Source organism: Aquarana catesbeiana, linkage group LG02 (genome assembly GCF_042186555.1).
Source record: "Aquarana catesbeiana isolate 2022-GZ linkage group LG02, ASM4218655v1, whole genome shotgun sequence".
NCBI lineage: Eukaryota > Metazoa > Chordata > Amphibia > Anura > Ranidae > Aquarana > Aquarana catesbeiana.
The window spans coordinates 755,374,464-755,394,496 of record NC_133325.1 but is presented as its reverse complement, the minus strand read 5'-3'; the positions used below and the strand labels follow the sequence as shown (position 1 = coordinate 755,394,496).

At 42.2% G+C, this 20,033-nt stretch overlaps 1 protein-coding gene across 1 annotated transcript in view; it reads left to right on the top strand.

The window, feature by feature from the left end:
* Positions 1 to 20,033, top strand: part of MRPS6 (mitochondrial ribosomal protein S6) — an 86,185-nt gene that overhangs the window by 51,046 nt on the left and 15,106 nt on the right. Inside the window, exon 2 of the mRNA XM_073617181.1 lies at positions 18,236 to 18,375. Coding sequence (XP_073473282.1) covers positions 18,236 to 18,375 — 140 coding nt within the window. The remainder of the gene's footprint in view (positions 1 to 18,235; positions 18,376 to 20,033) is intronic.

Below are 20,033 nucleotides of genomic sequence, written 5' to 3'. Positions count from 1 at the left end.
CAAGGTGTGGTGTGTGTGTGTTGTTTTTTTTTTTTTTTTTTTTTTTTTTTTAAAGCCCATGTCAACCATTATTTTCAGCTTTGGGTATAGTAGGGAAGGTTTTAAGCTTTTGCTGGGTTTTGATGCTTTCTGTCCATGTTGAAGATATTCACCCTCACTTCCTGACTTGGTAATTGGGAAGTAAGGGAAATCCTACTACACAAAAAAAGTTACCTTTGTTCTTATCCTGGCCTTCTCTGCTCAACATATGTGCAATAAATATGGTCTTTGACACAGTTGGAGAGATTTCCCACATTTCCTGTTCTTGTGACCACTCAAGAAGTGAAGATCTCCAGTGGGGTTACTACTGGCAGCGGAAGCTTGACATAGGTTCAAATTTTTCCCAACTTCATTCAAAATAAAACAAACATACAGTTGGGCTTCAAGATAATTTGTTGAAGTAATTGACATGCGCATGTCTGTATCTGGAAGCCTTATTTTGATCATAGTTGGTAAAGCGGTGTGTGAATTTTTTATTTTTTTGGAAAGCACAACTTTTTGCTACAGAGAAATGTTACAGTTTAATAAAATTTAATTTTTGTTTAAAAGCTAAATCTGCTACAAGTCTGAGGTGCCCTTTTATATCTTGGTAGCCAAGGTACGATCGGTTAACCATCCTTGGCAAGCCATATGATCTGCCTGTTAGTCCCGAGTCTTGCACAAGAGCAATGTTTCTGGGCATAGGGTACAGAACAATGTATACTACTTTTTTTTTTTTTTTTTTTTTTCATTTTTGTTTTTACATATTGCAATTGTTTGTGCGTGGATGTTTGTTTTATATTTTTTACTGTTGTCTATTTAATACAATGGAATTGTTAACAGTATTTCTTGTCCATTTTAACTCTGTGGACTATTTTTTGTGAAACCGTTAACAAAAAACATGACTTTGTATTGTTGTTTTATTGCTAAGTAAAAAAAAAACAAAAAAGAAAAAAAATAATCCTGTGTTTCCCCTAAGTGCCAAATTAAAGCAATTTTTTTTAATACGTGTCAATATTGTTGTTAGAATTTTATTTTGTGTGTGTTTTAAGAGGTCCTGTCCCTTTTTATACATATCCTGTATGTGTAAAAAAAAAAAAAAAATGAAGCCTCCCTAATAATAATTTTTTTTACAGTGATTGATATTTCATCAACCAGTAGAAAGGCTCCAAATAACTTTAAAGTGGTGTTCCGGACAAAATTATACTTTTTAAATAAAAATACCCCTATAATACACAAGCTTAATGTATTCTAGTAAAGTTAGTCTGTAAACTAAGGTCTGTTTTGTTAGTTTATAGCAGTAGTTTGTTATTTTATAAACTTACAGCAGACCGTGGCCATCTTAAGTGTGGGCATCTGAAGCCAGACTGTATTTCTTCCTGGATCTCATCCTTGCAGATCTCGCACATGCTCAGTGCAGCACAAGCAGTGTAATAGGTTTCAGGTCAGGTTTCCTTAGCAACGGCACTGTCAGAGGAAGTTGCCGCCCCTTCCCAGAAGGCATTGCAAACAGGAAATGATGCGATGGGCCTCGGCCAGGGAGGAGGAAGTGAAAAATGAATACAGCAGATATACAGTAGATGCGGAGAAAAAAAATTAAAAAATATCCAATTCATTTACAGTGCACAGTTTAGTGAGGGATGCTGAAGAGTTGTAAAAGTGGGTGGAACACCACTTTAAATGGTGCTGAACATTTGCATAGCCATCACAAATGTCCACATTCTGCCTGATATGTTAATCTAGTGGCCATGATGCTGTGTGTTTTTTTTTTTTTTTTTTTTGTTTTTGTTTTTTTTTTTCCCTGATTGAGTTTTTTCAGGAAATCTGATATTACCACCAGATGGAGTTTATAGCAAGGAAACCTCCAATTAAGTAAATCAAAGCTTTTGATAGGGGGAAGCATCATCCAAATAGCAATAATGAATAACTGAGTACAAAAAAACAATTCCCTAAAAAAAGTCTCCAGAGCAGGGAAGGGAAGCTGGAGGAAAAAAATGGACTATCTTGGTACCCTGAACAGATTAGACATCAGATAAAACAGAATTGTATTGATACATAATTTAAATCTAATGAAGTATCCAGATACAAAAACTACAAATATAAATAAAATGTACGTATTTTACATTACACTGGTACTCAAATACACTTCATGATGGAAAGTAGTTCAATTTGCTCAGTGTACATTCATCCTCTACATGTTTCACCGCTATAAAACGCTTCTTCGGGAGGAACACAGAATAAAATCTACAGATAAGGTGATAAAATTCACATGTTAAGCACCCATAATTAATGCTTGTATACAAACAGAAAAGCAGTTGGTTGGGGAAGTGAAAACATTTACCAGTGAAGGCTCATATGGGATCGAGGCTGAACAGCAGTGTCTCCCTCTGGCGGACATGGGGGACTGAATAGGTGATGGATTTGCTAGGGCTAATTAGCCACTAGGAGAGAGGATTTGTTGTACAAAGGTTTATATTGGTACTCAAATATCCATATAAAGTTTATTACATAAAAAGGGGTACACATGTAGTCCAGATAACTAACCTGTTAGGCCAGAAGTTTAATATCTATACCGGGGAGGGGGGGGAGGCAAAAATTTACCCAGGAGGAGGCTGAAGTGGGGTATAGATTAGATACCCCCACACACATCTTGGGAACATAGGGGCAGCAAATGGGCTAGAGATCAAAAAGTCCCAATCTGGTTTACGCTGTAGAGATTGCTTGTACATAGGTAGAAAAATCAACCATAGACCCAGGAGGAAAAATGACCTCCATTAAAGTGGAGGGCCACCCTGAAAAAAAAAAAATTCACCAAAAATCCTAAAAAAATTTAAAAAAAATCATTTGAAAAATTTTTTTTTTAAACTTACCTAAACCCTTGTTGCTAGGCAGTCTTCCTAATCTGCCTCTTCCTTTTACGCAGCGTGTTCCTCTCCTCGGTGAGCGGCCCCGTTGTCTTCTGGGAACTGTGTTTGTTCCCAGAACACCACTGGGCCATTCACAGAGCGCCGCAGGAAACTGGCAGTGAAGCCGCAAGGCTCCACTGCCTGTTTCCCTTAACTAGGATGGCGGTGCCGAGGGACGGGTCGGCCTCGGGCGGCTGACATCGCGGGCACCCAGGACAGGTAAGTACTTATTTAAAGTCAGCAGCTACAGTGTTTATAGCTGCTGACTTTCAATTTTTTTTATTTTTTTTTTAATGCCGGAATCCCGCTTTACGTAACTAGATATAAATGTCTGCTGGAACCATTACAGCAACTAACATATAACAAACAGACATGGAAGATTAACCTCCATATATAAACGGGTCTAAGGATAAGTACAGCTCCCCTTGCTCACCTGAAACTCAGCCTCCATAGGTATCCCCCCTGGGCGATCATCCACCGCGCCATCCAGCAGGCAAAGCACGCTAGATATAGTCCCCAACCTGCTGTCTGACGTCACCGGGTCAGATCCCCCACAATGCACACGTGAGGACCATGCACACTGAAGTCGCAGATCAAAGGGAGCCGCACCGCGTCATATTGCTGGCGGGGGGACGGATTGGGAAAATACTCCCCGATACCGCCCCGGAGATCACATGTCCACCAGGGGAAATCAAGAGCACAAAGCTGACGCCCACAGCCCCAGCAGGGCTCATCTAAAAGTGGTCAATACCTAAGTAAAAATAAGTAGACCTAATTAGCCAATGAATATATGGGGTAAACCGAAAAAAAAGTGAAGCTTGATGAAAGAAATTAGCCCAATGTATTGCTGAATAATCCCACAGCAGACCAAGCAGTCTAGACGGGTGCAAAATTCCAAAAATGCATGCATCAGTGAACTTGGCCCACAAGGGAAAAACCATTATATTGAAATGACCCTACAAGTCACTTGTCCCACTTATACGAATGGCTTGTAGGATAACACTTCATTGAGGCCTGGTGAAATAGTGACATTAAGCCAGGCATGTCCAAAGTCCGGCCCGCGGGCCAATTGCGGCCAGCGTTCTGGTTTCAAACAGCTCCACTAGTAATTTTGGCAGTATATATCTTTTGTAGCCCATAATGAATCCCTGAGTGCCGTGGGGGCCACAAAAGATATATACCCGTATTTATTGGCGTATAACACCCACTTTTTCCCCTTGAAAATCAGGGGGAAATCATGTGTGCGTGTTATACGCTGATTCCTGCTGTCTGAGTGGAAGGAGGGGGTGGGCGCCCTACACAGCGGTGATTTCCTGTGTACCCGACGATCAGTTACACACAGTCCCGCCTCCTGGACCAGGATTGGACCACTGTTCTGTCTGTCACAGGTGGGACTGTGTGTGACTGATTGGTACACAGGAGATTGCGGCGCCGTGTAATCCGGCACTGACGAGGTTGCAGATGAGTAAGGATGTACAGGCTGCATTCATTTACAATGGTAGGCTGCATTTGGGCTATGGAGAGGCTGCTGATGGGCACTGTGCAGGCTGCATTCATTTGCAATGGTGAGGCTGCAGATGGGCACTCATTAGGCTGCATTGATGGACTGTGACCCTTATTTTTCTTCAAAGTTCTTTTATTTAAATTTTTATTTATTTTTCCTCAAACTTCCCTCTTAAAATGAAGGTGCATGTTATACGCCGATAAATATGGTATATCCAAATAACATGCCCGAGCTCATCTCTTCACCACACACAGCCACAAAGGAAAGAGAATTATTGTTGGGCAGTGTATTAGTGCTCGGACGAACACACTTAGACCGAATTTTAATGGTTCAACGAATGTCAGGCAAAAATGGTCGGCCCGCACGCATCAAATCTGGCCCTCTTTGAAAAAAGTTTGCACATCCCCTGCATTAAGCCTTTTGATCCATGGGGTTCCATGCTATGTAAGATCATTGCATCTGTTACCACCTCTGGGGTCCTCCGGAATGGTCTCAAGGACCATAAACTGGACCCCTTGAGGGTTAAACCTGTGGTGAAGGCCAATTGGCATCCAACCGTGGTAAGTTTACCGTTTGTCTCCAGCTTCCCTTCCCTGCTCTGGAGACTCCTTTTGGGGAATTGTCTCCTTGTACTCAATTATTCACCAGGTGGACCCAATGATCATATGAAATACATTTATTAGGCAAATTACAGAGATTTGGGATGGCTGTGCAAATGCTTGAGACATTTGCACATCAGTTTTATTAATAGCCGCGGCCAGCAGTGTAAAAATGAATGGCGCTACTAGCATATAACAATTTTATCTAAGAAGTTACGTGAAGTTGGGGCCTTTGTATACGGCCATAGCAAAGTGTACCGTTGCATGTTGTGAATGTGGCAGCCTATTCACAATTTTCTCATCCATTTTTTTTTTTTTTGCACTATAAACAAAGACAGACAATTTTGAAAAAACATTTTTTTGCTTTCTGCTATGAAATCTATCTCAAAAATTAAAACAAAAATCAAATTTATTGATAAATTTAGGCCATTGTGTATTCTGCTACCTTTTTTTGGTAAAAAAGGGGTTAAACATCTAGAGCAATCAAAAGGTTGACTGTGTTGCCTAGGCAGTGTTTTGTGTACTATGTGGGCTGCTTTTACTAGGGGAAATAATGGATTTTATTCCCTGCTTTGCGGCTAAAGAAAATCTATTGCTTCCCCACTGATAGGACAAGGCTCTACCTTGTTTACCCGCTGATCGACATGTGCTGTGTTTTTTAATCACAACATGGCTGGGTTCGCGCTCCCTAACCGGGAGTGTCAGATCACGTACCGCAGCCAAGCCGCCTTGCCACTGTATAGCTATGTTATACGGGTGGCAAATGGTTAACCATTTCCCAAAATTAAAAAAGAAAAATTAAAAAATTTGGTTCTACATACCCTTTAACCTCCTCCCACCCGGCCACTGCATATAAACGGCTGGGTGGACGTTTCATTCTTCTGAGTTGGACGTTCCTGAACGTCCCTCAGAAGGTGCGGAATCACGCAGCTGCGCGATCCTGATGCGCTCATGTCCCCCGGACACGCCGCATCTCGAATCGGCAGGAGGGCTCTGTGATTGGCCCTCCTGATCGCATGATGGCTGTGTCCAATCCCAGCCATCATGATGTAAAGAGAGAGCCGTTGACAGGCGATCAGCTCTCCTTCTCCTCTCACAGAGCCTGTCAGTGAGGAGAAGGAGAGCAGATCTGTGCTGTGAGTCGGGGCTCATTGCGTATGAGGCTCAGGAGCTTTCAAAAATGTGATAGGTAGTCAGGAAATTAAATGTGTAATTTTATGCCTTTTTAGATTGCTTGACGGTGCTACTTGAATTTTGGGCCTCTGTATGTGGCCAGGCTGTGGAAATGTCTCGCACATGTGGCTCAGGAGGAGTAGCAGAATATTTTTTTTTGGGGGGGGTGCAATTTTTGCTATATACATGCTATGTGTTAGAAATATCTTATAAATTGACAACTTTGTGTAAAAAAATAAAATAAAAATAAAAACAAAATTTTCATTTTCTTTCCACAATTTCCAAAAACTTGTGGAAAAAACTGACACGTTCAAAAGACTTGTTATGCCTCATAGAATATACATTGGGGTGTTTGCTTTCCAAAATTGGGTCATTTTGTGGTAGATCCACTGTCCTGGTGCTCCAGGGCCTTCAAAAAATGTGATAGGTAGTCAGGAAACTAAATGTGTAATTTATGTCCCTAGAACACCTGACGGTGCTCCCAGGCTGTGGAAAAGTCTCACATGTAGTATCACCATACTCAGGAGTAGCAGAATGTGTATTTTGGGATGATATTGCAAGTTTATCTATGCCATTTGTAACTTTGCCTCTTACTAAATACCTTGGACTGTCATCTTTACAAAAAGGGGGTCATTTGGGGGGTATTTATACTGTCCTGACATTTTAGGGCCTCAAGAAATGAGAATTACCGTCAGTACATCAGGATTGATCAATTTTCAGTGATACGTAGCATAGCTTGTAGACTCTCTAACTTTCACACACACCTATTCTACACTTATCAGGATTTTTTTGTAGACCTGTAGCAGAATACATTCTGGTCTAAAATTGGACTTCTGTTAAAATGAAGTTGTGTGTGTATGTGTGTGTGTGTATTGAGGTGGTTAAAGAAAAAATGAGGGGTGTCATTGCTGACTTTGAATATTCTAGTTGCCTGACATTTATACTTTGCTCACCAAAACAAGTGTGCAGACTTCTTTGGCTGTTTGTTTTGGGTCAGGGATTGCTGCGGATGACTGCCAGGTAACAAGCATCCTCAGAAGGTAGTTCTGGGAAGAATGCGTGCTGCATTATAGCGATTTGATTGCAGCTTTCCACACGCACATTTGGGGCACTTTCACACTGACAGCGCCCGGGCTTTGGCGGTAAAAATAGCGGTGCTTTTTGTCCGCTAGTGTGTCGCTTTTAACCCCCGCTTACGACAAAAAAAAGAGTTAAAAGCACCCGCAATGCTACAGCGGCACTTTGCCGTTGCTTCGGCGGTGCTGCCCATTGATTTCAATGGGCAGGGGCGCTTTAGGAACGGTGTATACACCGCTCCTACAGCGCCTCAAAGATGCTGCTTGCAGAACTTTTTTTAGCTTCCTGCCAGCGCACCATTCCAGTGTGAAAGCACTCGGGCTTTCACACTGGAATGAGAGGAGAGTTGCTTTACAGGCGCTGTTTTTACCGCTATAGCGTCTGTAAAGCGCCTCAGTGTGAAAGCAGCCTTAAGTGCAGCACAGATGCTTCTTCTTTTTTTTTTTTTTTTTTTTTTTTTTATTTGATGTTCTTTTTACATCCTAATAACACCCAGTTGGTCTGGGATAAAAATGACAAATTATCATGCAGTTGTAGCAAATCACGTCTTTTCTGTAAAGTTCTGTTTGTCTGTAAAGAAGCATGCTGATTTCCTGCACTCTAATAGCTTTGACATTTACTTTTCAATTTGCATTTGCAACCTGCAATCAGCCGCAGTCAGATTTGTCCATACTGAAGACGTGCGAGAAGCAACAATTGCCGTGATGGAGAAGCTCTTCCATTCCAGCTTTGTTCACGAAATTTGGATGATTCAGAAGGGACTGACCAAATTCTGGTCAGTGTGTCGCTGTCCCTGGGACGTACTTTTCGATCAATGGCTGCATCTACTGATCAGTGCAGGAGCTGCTGTCCAAATACAGTGTTCTATCCAGGGAGCGGAATTCCTACACCCACCAGGAATCTTCATTTTTTTTTTATAGCGTGTATAGCCAACTTAAAGGCATAGTTCACCTTTACAAAATGTATATGTGTTACTAAACCCACTTGCACTCCACATCCAACATCAGTACCTGACCTCACAAATGCACTTCTGGAAGAATGGTCAAACATTCCCATAGACACACTCCTAAACCTTGTGGACAGTCTTCCCAGAAGAGTTGAAGCTGTTATAGCTGCAAAGGGTGGGCCAACTCGTGTGTGTGTGTGTGTGTGTATGTATGTGTAAAGGCAGGTGTCCCAATACTTTTTGAGAATATAGTGTAGTTAAGGTGCTTGCATCACATCAATATGAATGTGTATATAGGTGTTGATTTACTAACTCTAAAGTGCAAAATCTGGTGCCGCTGTGCACAAAAACCAATCGTCTTCCAGGTCCAAGTTGACGTTAGCAGCTGGCTACCATCCGCAGCTGCCCCAGATTTTGCACACTCCAGTGTTTAGTAAATCGACCCCAAAGTCTGCTTCAGTATTGGTTATTGCAGTAAAGTTAATACAGAAGAGTCCCACTGTTCTTTATTGTAGATCGGGTTTTCACTGTCCACACAGAAAGGGTCACAATGTGGTATCTATTCAGATTAGAAGTCTGCAGAATTGTACGTTTTACTGCAGCCGGTCTGTTTGTCAGATAGCACACAGTTTACAAACATGAGGGATTTTAAGACCAACTGTCGCCATAAACAGTCTAAGCTGCTGCCCTAGTTATGTCATCTCTGGAAGATGTGTCTAGATATTGTGATAATTCCTCAGTGAATCATGTCTAAGAATGATATGGTTAGGTGGGTCGAATTCTAGACACAGGCCAGCCGATAGAACAGGTACATGGCTCCTGCAAAGTTAACACTTTGTGATTATTTTTCATTATAATCTAAAGAACTGTAGGGATTGCATATGTTAATACCCTCCAGTGAAAGAAAAACGTTTTTTTTTTTGTTTCGACTTGGATAAAGTGGAAAGGGTTTTTTAGAATTTTCATAGGAGCAAAAAGTGAGTGGAAATACTCCAATAGGGACAAATGTTCCATTGACCACGCTAAGGTCCCTTTCAGACAAAGTGGATCTGCCTGCTTAGCGAGGGGGATCTCTCCGCTGATCCCCGCTGAGCAGGTGGATGACAGGTCTGTGTCTGCTCAGCTATGCTGAGCAGACGCAAACACAACCCTCTGTCCTCTATGGGGCAGTCAGATGGAGACAGACTGCATGCCCGTTTCCATCTGATTGTCATCTGACTCGCTGGACTAGTGGATTTTATCGGATGGGATGCCCAGCGGGTGTCAGCGGACACATGTCCGTTTTTCAGGTGGATTCAATTAGCCCACCCATTGTTCTCTATTGGGGGGGTGTGCCCGCTGACACACGCCGGGCATCCGATCTGATAAAATCTCCCAAAAATTGACTTTCGGCAATCGGTCCGCTCATATGAAAGGGGCCCAAGATGAAAATTTTGCTCACTGGACAGATTTTCTGTCTTGCATCTCCAAGACAGGAAGTGAAGGGAAATCTCTCCTGCAGGCTAGAAAAAATAACCTGCTAGGAGCTTTGACCATTCCCTGCTTTTAAGCAGCCAAAATATATGGTTTGGACATTTCATCTCGTACCATATAAACGAGGAACCGGCAACCATAAAAAAGGTGAACATCTACCTGAACAACATGAAAGGAATCAAAGATTACCAGTCCCCTTTTGAGGTTTAGCATTAAAAGTTAATTTTGAAGAATTTAGGGGGTCATTAGTAGGGGTTCAGAAGCCAAGGGTATTACCTACTTGGACTGAGGGATCTGCAGAGAGTCTCACAAGGCCTTTCCTGGCCAATAACTGGCCCTTGTTTGTGGCTTCTGTAACATGCCTCAAACAGGCTTCACCTTCTTCTGATGGTGGTAATAAGACAATAACAATACAAGCCTTCTAAAATCAGATTTATTGTTTTAATAGAATTTGTACTGTTGTACGATAACTAGATTGGAGAATGATTTACCAGAACATCTGTCACCGGGACAGCAGTGAAACAACCAATTTCCTTTAGCTCTACTCTAAAGAATAGAATAGTATACCAAAACACAGGTTAGGCACGCATTTTAACCCTTTGATTGCCCCTGATTAACCCCTTCCCAGCCAGTGTCATTAGTACAGTGACCGTGCATATTTTAGCACTGATCACTGTACTGTATTAGTGTCTCTGGTTCCCACAGTGTCAGGTGTTCGATTTTGTCCGCCGCAATATCATAGTCCCACTATAAGTCGCTGGTCACCGCCATTACTAGTATTAACAAAAAAAAATCCCATAGTTTTGTATACACTATAACTTTTGCGCAAATCAATCAATCTACGCTTATTGGGATTTTTTTGTCCAAAAATATGTAGCAGAATACATATTTGCCTAAATTTATGAAGAAATCATTATTTTTTTTTTGAACACTTTTTCTTTATTGGATATATATATTATTATATATATCTCATTTTTTTTTTTTTGTTTATAGCGCAAAGAATAAAAAAATGCAGTAGTGAGAAAAAAAAAGCGTGATGTGTGGCGGCTGATCTTTTTCCTATTGCTGATCTTCCATGCTATGTTCCACACTGTATCTCTGTGTGGATGTGGCCATCTTGATATTGAGAAGGTTTTGCTTCCTCGTGTCAGGGCTGCCACCCTGATGACTGATATGGGGGGGGGGGGGGGGGGTGGTCGGTAAGATCAAGAAGCAGCAAGAAAAGTGAAGAAAAACACCCCAGCAGTCAGATACTTGCTCTGTAGATAATCGAGTACAGCTTTCTCTCCAGCAAGGAGAACAGTGAGCAGCACGGTAGTGACTTCACCAAATTTTCACTCCAAAGTTCATGAGAACTGCGGCCATCAGGGGCAGGAATGGCCAAGATCTTCTTTAGATTATCTCATACTGAAAAGATGCATATCTGAGGCTACAGGAACAGAAGTGCCTAGGCACCCTTACACGTCAGAAGTGCAAAGCTATTTTTTAAGAAGAATTTAAATATCTACTGCTCAGCCACAAAGAACCTTACTAGATTTTCCCTATACGCCTATTTAAACTGTTTTACATCCGCATTAATGTCAGATATAATAGCAAGCCTGCCTTTACTGGAGAGATCCTGAAGCAGCTTGCCTGTTATTAACCTGAATCATTCATTGAGTAGAAGTTTAAAGGCCCATTCAGGTCTTTCTTTCTTTCCATTCAAACATGTGCACACCAAAACATTTCACCTCACTTGTTGGTCCCTGTTCTGTGTTCGGGTATGCTGGAGGATGCGTGGGGGGGTGGGGTGGGGGTGGTGTTGAGTGCAGATAAGTCGCAATTGTGGTGCATTATTAACAGGCAGTCAGGAGGTGACATTCTGCCTGTCAAACACCTTTTTATACATCAGTCCACCCACCAATCCATACATTATGCAATTTTCTTTCTAATCACCTGAAAGGCAAATTCCTACTCTATGCATCCATACATGATTGTATACCCAAAGTGAACCCTGCTGACCAGTCCTTTGCCTCCTTTGCCATTTCTAGGCACAACTTCCAAAGTTCAGGGCCTCTTCAAGTTTTCAAAAACTCAGGTCACTCATGCATCCCTTTTAAATCCTGTACAATCATATCCAAGTGTACTACTAATGGGATTTTCTGCTTTACCTGAAGATTTATCTCACCCTCTCTAAAGCACGTAGGTGAAATTCCCTGCTAGGTTGAAGTCTGCTATTCTGTTCATTCTGATAAAAAGTACAAAAATAGCTTTAGAAGTAACTGGAGGTCTAGAAAAGCCTGTTTCTACATCCGTTATTGCACACATTACCCATATTTACAGTAATAAGCAAATACTGCCCTGACTTCCTTTTAGGCTTTCTAGTGAAAAAGTTACCAAGTGATTGCCAAGTGATTTTATGAAGCCCATAAAAGCTCTGGTGCAACCAATTACCTTCAGAAGTCACATAATTAGTGAAATGATGTCCACCTGTGTGCAATCTAAGTGTCACATGATCTGTCATTACATAGACACACCTTTTTGAAAGGCCCCAGAGGCTGCAACACCTAAGCAAGAGGCGCCACTAACCAAACACTGCCATGAAGACCAAGAAACTCTCCAAACAAGTGAGGGACAATGTTGTTGAGAAGTACAAGTCAGGGTTAGGTTATAAAAAAATATCAAAATCTTTGATGATCCCTAGGAGCACCATCAAATCTATCATAACCAAATGGAAAGAACATGGCACAACAGCAAACCTGCCAAGAGACGGCCGCACACCAAAACTCACGGACCGGGCAAGGAGGGCATTAATCAGGGAGGCAGCACAGAGTCCTAAGGTAACCCTGGAGGAGCTGCAGAGTTCCACAGCAGAGACTAGAGTATCTGTACATAGGACGACAATAAGCCGTACGCTCCATAGAGCTGGGCTTTATGGCAGAGTGGCCAGAAGAAAGCCATTACTTTCAGCAAAAAACAAAATGGCACGTTTTGAGTTTGCGAAAAAGGCAAGTGGGAGACTCCCAAAATGTATGGAGGAAGGTGCTCTGGTCTGATGAGACTAAAATTGAACTCAAAGAAAACGCTATGTCTGGCGCAAACCCAACACATCACATCACATGTGGCGAAGACCCACACTATGATCGCTGCTTCCACAATCAAGGATGATCAGGGTGTTGACCAATCTGACCCTGCCAAAATTGCAGCAATTTTCCAGAAATATACTTGACTCTATAATTTACAAGCTGCACCTCATGATCTTTCTGATCCCAATCCTGTAGATTACATTCAAGTTTATCTTGCACAGTGTGCACTTCCTAAACTGTCTTTTACTGCTAGGGCTCTTTTTTCTCAGAGAAAAGGGGCAGAAACTTGCTCCCCCTTTCCATAGGCCACGTCTGTCTCCGTCCCTACCCACCCCTAGAACTGCCCCTTGTCTCCACCCCTACACACCTAGCACTGCCCCCTTTAGAGAACAGGTAACCAAGTATAATGTAGGGGGCAAAACATATCACATACCTGAGGAAGGGTTCCTGCGTGACTCCAAAACATTGCACTCTGTTTGTGATGTGATCATGCTTTGATAAAAAAAAAACCAAAAAACGATTGGACTCAACTTGAAGATCCGCGGTGTGCTGGCAAATATATTCATTGTAGCAATCCCGCAAAGAGACGGCCCCATATCCCGCAAAGGGACGACCCAATCGTTTACCTCTGCTACAGTGTCAGCGACTTCACTGGCGAAGGTGCACTAAAACAAGCTTCCGGTCTGCAGGGAGAGGTGGAGCGGGGTGCAGGTCACAGGCTTCGAGGTGCGGTGGTGCCGGTGTATGCAGTAGCGCATATGGCCAGAGGTGTGGGGCGCTGGAGACACTCTGGAACCGAGTGTCACCGGGGGCCCCCGGACCTCTGGCCACATGTGGTACTGCACACCCCAGCGGCTTGAATCCTGCTCGTCTTGCGAGACAACACTCACAAATCTAGTCGGGATTTTAAAAAAAATAGCTTTTATTGCGAAACGCTCGTAAACCGCATTACTCGCAATCCCAGGTTTTACTATACCAACATATTGTATATCATTTACTTACATCTTTTTAAATGCTAATTGCCAATGAAGGGAGTGGCCAAAAATCCGTTCATTTTGGGAAACCAATAAATCTTTTGCAATTGATTTTTAATTTTTCGGTTCCTCTGGACCCAGTTCCTTTTATTCTTGGGCTTCCTCTACCAAATATTTCCAACACTGCTGCTAAATTGGTTAACCATGTTCTCATAGTTGCTAGGTGTCTGATTGCTTTGAAATGGAAACAGACCCCCCCCCCCTTCCAGGCAGATTTATATAGACATATTTCTGATGTTTACAATATGGAGTATTTGGTTTAAATAATAGGCTTTCTCGATTCAATAAGATTTGGCATCCTTGGAATCTTTTGGGACCACAATAAAAAGCCTAGTTAGGGTGTTTCAGTTGATGTGGAACTTCTTAGGGGTGCCTAGTAGGGTGTAAGTTACCATTATTCTCTCTTATCCATTCTTCTTGATCTTTTCTTTTTCGTGACACTTTTACAATTTCTGCAAAGCAGAAATTCGATGATTCTTGATTTTGATAATTGATGGCTTTAAAAACTCTAGAAAAAGTCTTAATGGGTTACGGGGTCCTTGATAGCAGAGATAATCTAAAGACTTGCATCTAGTAGGAAATTACTCTTGATTGTGTTTCAGGGAAGAGTAGATAGATTTTTACATAAATCAGAAAACTCTATTGATGACACACCTGGACGTGTAGATTGTATAAGTTTTAATGGTGATGCACGACTGAACCAAGTTTTGGAAAATATACTATAAACAAAGGGTTTAACAACCTGAACCCATGCAGAGATAACAATAGTGAAGTGCTATACCGTAAATATTCTCAGTTACAGAAATACTGAAATAGTGTGAGAGCTGCTCGTGATGTAGCTACAAAGTAGCCAAAGTTCGTGTTGTGGCAAAATTAGACCGCGCTCTCATAACCCGTTAAAACTACAAGTGACCAGTCAAAACAAATGACAAACGTCAGACTACAAAAAACACAAATTATATTAAAATCCAAAAAGATTAAGGTGTATGTGTGTGTATTCAGTGAAAATGGTATCCAGTGCATGGTTTATAGGTGATGACAACGTTCCTTCCAATGTTCATCAAGAGTGTAACAAAAAGGTTCCAGCAAATATGAATCCACCAACACCCTGGATTTCTCCACACCAGAACAGTGCCGAGATTCCTCTCCACCAACATATATGCACACAGCTCACTCACAAGTTCTATTTGACCCCCATTACAGGTAGTCGAATATAGCATGCAGAGATGTTGTTCCTCACATTCCTGTGTATATCATCAATGGCAGTGCTCCTGTGTCTTTAGGCTCTCAGAGCAGATCATACCCAGAAGGGGGGTAAGAAGAGAAGCTTCTCCTGGTGCAGTATATCAAAATTATTTTAAAATTATAACATTTCACTTTCAGTGTGCAAAATAAAAGCCCAGCATACAAATGTCCCAGGAACGCCGATCTGCATTCCACCTGCGTCCCAGTATGGCGAAAGTGGTGGAAAATGCTTGTTGCCCTCCCTTTAAAGAGGACTTGAACTGTGGTGGCTGTGACCAGCAGAGGGCAAATGACTAGTCACTAGTATTGCCTGTGGTCTCCCTGCAGTTGTTTTGTGTTGTGATTTTTTTTTTTTTCTCCATTACCGACTTATCATACCTTGTTTCTTGCTGTATTTCTATGTGGAGGTAGCCATCTTGGTAGAGGCAGGGCTGTGCTTCCTTGTGTCAAAGCTGCCTCTTGATAACTGGAGATCTAATTACTAGTAGGGGAATATTCAAGAGGCGGAGGATACACAGATCCACCTAATGAAGGATTAGGTAGATCAGTGGTTCTCAACTCCTGTCCTCAGGACCCAATAACAGGCCAGATTTTATTTATTACCTTCGGGAGATGCAGACTAGAATACTGCAATTACTGAGCAGCAAATTATATCACCTGTGATGTATTTCAGTTATCTTGCAAACCTGGCCTGTTAGTGGGTCCTGAGGACAGGAGTTGAGAACCACTGAGGTAGATCCTTGTACTGCAGGTCCTCGGGTAAAACTTCTTCTTCTCCAGCATGGGAAACGAGCAGCATACTAGAGACCTCTCCCAAATCTCTCCAAATTTCCTGAGACTAGTAGTCAGGGACAGCGGTACCTTAAATGATCTCATACTGCAGATATACAGTGCAGGAAGTACACTTCTGTTTTTCAGGAGGAAGACAAAGGGTAAGTCTTTCCAGTTTCTGCACAGGCTTTTTAACCTTTCTAGATATTCAATATAACATTGCAAATATTCACTTTTTCAGTTCAGGTCCTCTTTAACTTAACCGTGTCTTTTGGAGCCAATATGTCCGTGTCATTTTTTCTTATGCCCCCTACAGAAACATAGTTTGGACATCTGAGAAGCCATGTGCTCCTGTTTTATTGTTCTGCAAGTAAGGGGAAAGCCCCATCGGAAGCTAGTGAGTCATTAATTAGGTTTGTGTCAGTATCCTTGGCAAAGTGCAAATACCGCAACACATAAGTCATAGAACCAATTCAGTTGCCTGCCAAACACACACCATTTACTGTTCCACAGCTTGTTTTGCTGCCCAGGGAAAAGCTTGGCTTTCTTTTTCTATGGTAGCAGTACTCGCTTCATGCTGTATAATGGGTGAAGCCCAGTTGCAAGAAGTTTGTGATTCAGTATTTATCTGTGAATAACTTCCAAAGTTATTCTGCCAAATCCTTTATCCCCCTGAAATGGAGAGACTCTTCACCCCTTATATCCCTGTGGCTACCTGGGATAGAAAATGTTACACAGATGGAGAACCTCATTCTCGCTTATCAAAACAAGCACAATGCTTACTGTACAATTTTGGTTTTGCTGAATCAACTTCAGGTTCTCAGAGAAGGGCAAAGAGCCTTGGCACCCACCTGAGGGATACCCGGCCCCTCTTTTTTTCCCCCATCACCCCCTACCCCTTATTCCCTTCCCTACCATCCCTCTTCCTTTTCCCTCTATTGACCCTTCTCTGCTCCCGCACTACTCCTCTTCCTCACACCTTCCACGATTCTCCTCCTACCATGGCTACCCTGATGTCCATGAACATCTTTCCCTACCTTCCCATTCCACCCTATCTTATGCCTCCCCCATAAAACCCCACTTACCGTATATACTCGAGTATAGGCCGACCCGAATATAAGCAGAGGGCACCTAATTTTACCACAAAAAACTGGGAAAATGTATTGACTTGCGTATAAGCCTAGGGAAAATGAAATAGCTACTGGGTAAACAGTACCAATCTGCAGCCTCACTGTGCCCATCTGCAGCCTCACTTTGCCCATTTGCAGCCATTCCTTTGATAACTAAAACAGCGGGGGTCTCCCGCTGTGTTATGCAGTCTGTTCAGCGGCTATCCATTGTAACAAAGCCCCGCCTCCTCCTCGTCCGTGATAGATGAAACACTAAAACAGTTTCCCAGCATTGTATCAGTGTTCCTCTATCACGGACAAGGAGGCGGCGGGGCTTTGTCACAATGAACGGCTGCCGAACAGACTGCATAACACAGCTGGAGACACCCGCTGTTTTAGTAATCAAAGGTATGGCTGCAGATGGGCACCCTCACTCGAGTATAAGCCGAGGTGGGATTTTTCAGCCTAAAAAATGTGCTGAAAAACTCGACTTATACTCGAGTATATACGGTAACTTGACAAAAAATGACCCACAAACTTTTTCTTTTCCTGTAAATACAGAGCCACAAAACTTCATGGCAACTTTATTTATATAACGCCATCAATTTACACAGCACTTTGGAAATTATTCATTCACATCAGTGTCCTCAAGGAGCTTACCATCTAAGACCCCTATCTCGCATGCATGCATACATACGCTAGGCCCAATTTAGACAGAAGCCAGTTGACCTACCACCTTGTCTTTTGAGCATGGGAGGAACCTGGAGTACCCAGAAGAAACCCATGCAAGTACAGGGAGCGCATGCAAACTCCTTGCATATTGTGTCCTGGTTAGGAGCAAGGATCAGTTCTAGTTTTAGAACCAAAGGGAGTGTAATTTTCAGACAACCCGTGGTGCCAAATTATTGACCAGAAACAAAAGTGATCAGACAACGTCTTACATCTCTAAGCACTATTTATTGCTTATGAGAGGCTTCAGCTGTCAGTGTTTGTGGATATCGCATAGATGGGAGATTTTTGTCCAGTCAATTCAAGAAAAACTATGCACATCTCGTAATAATTTATTCGTTTTTTATTTTTATTTTTTTATACCTAGGGTTGCGGGTTTTACACAGACCAATAGATGAAGTAAAATTCTGAACATTTTTATTAATTGTTTTTACTATCCACAAATCTGCACAACTAACACTAGGTAAATTGTTTGTGGTGTATTAAAAAAAACCTCAAGGCAGACACCAGCTGAAATGATATCCGACATCACCTTTTTAAAATTCTTTTTTTATTATTATTATTATTTTAATTTTTTTTTTTACAGCCTGAGACAGTGGCCACTCTGAAACGTACAATGGAAGCTCTCTTTGAAAGAGGAGCCATCATTCGAAACCTGGAGAGCCTTGGGGAAAAGAACCTTCCTTACAAGATATCTAAGCACAGCCAACGTCACACTCGAGGAGGGTATGACGCCTTTTTTATTTTATTGTTTTACATCATACTTTAGTCAAAGAAAACATTAACACGTATATAGCCAAGACTCTTTTTTTTCTTAAAGATGCAGAAGGGAACAGGTGTCCCCCATGGAAAGATTTCCACTTACCTGCTGATGTGGTGATGTTATACCTGAAGGGTTCCACATGTCACTTTAAGGTTGGAGTGATGACAAGGGTCAAGGAGCATGGTAGCCATCTTAGAGCACATGTAGATATACCTGTCCTGAGATGCATGTGGGAGTGTACAGTGAGTACTGAAATAAACATCAGTTCCAGACAAGAGTCTTGTGTCTCTCACAACTCAGAGAATATAATGGGTGACTTCTTACAAATGTTGGATTCCCCGTCATTTTCTGTTTCAGTGGCTATGGTCACCAGGACAATTATAGAGAGTGACTTTATCTAGTAAGGACACAGGAGTCAATGGAAAATTAAGGGCCATTATTACTTCCCTTCTCTATCCAAAACTAAAAAATGGTTATACATATATAGTGGGGATGGAAAGTATTCAGACCCCCTTACATTTTTCACTCTTTGTTATAGTGCAGCCATTTGCTAAAATCATTTAAGTTCATTTTTTCCTCATTAATGTACACACAGCACCCCATATTGACAGAAAAACACAGAATTGTTGACATTTTTGCAGATTTATTAAAAAAGAAAAACTGAAATATCACATAGTCCTAAGTATTCAGACCCTTTGCTCAGTATTTTGTAGAAGCACCCTTTTGATCTAATACAGCCATGAGTCTTTTTGGGAAAGATGCAACAAGTTTTTCACACCTGGATTTGGGGATCCTCTGCCATTCCTCCTTGCAGATCCTCTCCAGTTCTGTCAGGTTGGATGGTAAACGTTGGTGGGCAGCCATTTTTAGGTCTCTCCAGAGATGCTCAATTGGGTTTAAGTCAGGGCTCTGGCTGGGCCATTCAAGAACAGTCACGGAGTTGTTGTGAAGCCACTCCTTCGTTATTTTAGCTGTGTGCTTAGGGTCATTGTCTTGTTGGAAGGTAAACCTTTGGCCCAGTCTGAGGTCCTGAGCACTCTGAAGAAGGTTTTCGTCCAGGATATCCCTGTACTTGGCGCATTCATCTTTCCCTTGATTGCAACCAGTCGTCCTGTCCCTGCAGCTGAAAAACACAACAACACAGAATGATGCTGCCACCACCATGCTTCACTATTGGGACTGTATTGGACAGGTGATGAGCAGTGCCTGGTTTTCTCCACACATACCGCTTAGAATTAAGGCCAAAAAGTTCTATCTTGGTCTCATCAGACTAGAGAATCTTATTTCTCACCATCTTGGAGTCCTTCAGGTGTTTCTTGGCAAACTCCATGCGGGCTTTCACTAAGGAGAGGCTTCCGTTGGGCCACTCTGCCATAAAGCCCCAACTGGTGGAGGGCTGCAGTGATGATTGACTTTCTACAACTTTCTCCCATCTCCTGACTGCATCTCTGGAGCTCAGCCACAGTGATCTTTGGGTTCTTCTTTACCTCTCTCAGCAAGGCTCTTCTCCCCCGATAGCTCAGTTTGGCCGGACGGCCAGCTCTAGGAAGGGTTCTGGTCGTCCCAAACGTCTTCCATTTAAGGATTATGCAGCAGAATTTTTTTTGTAACCTTGACCAGA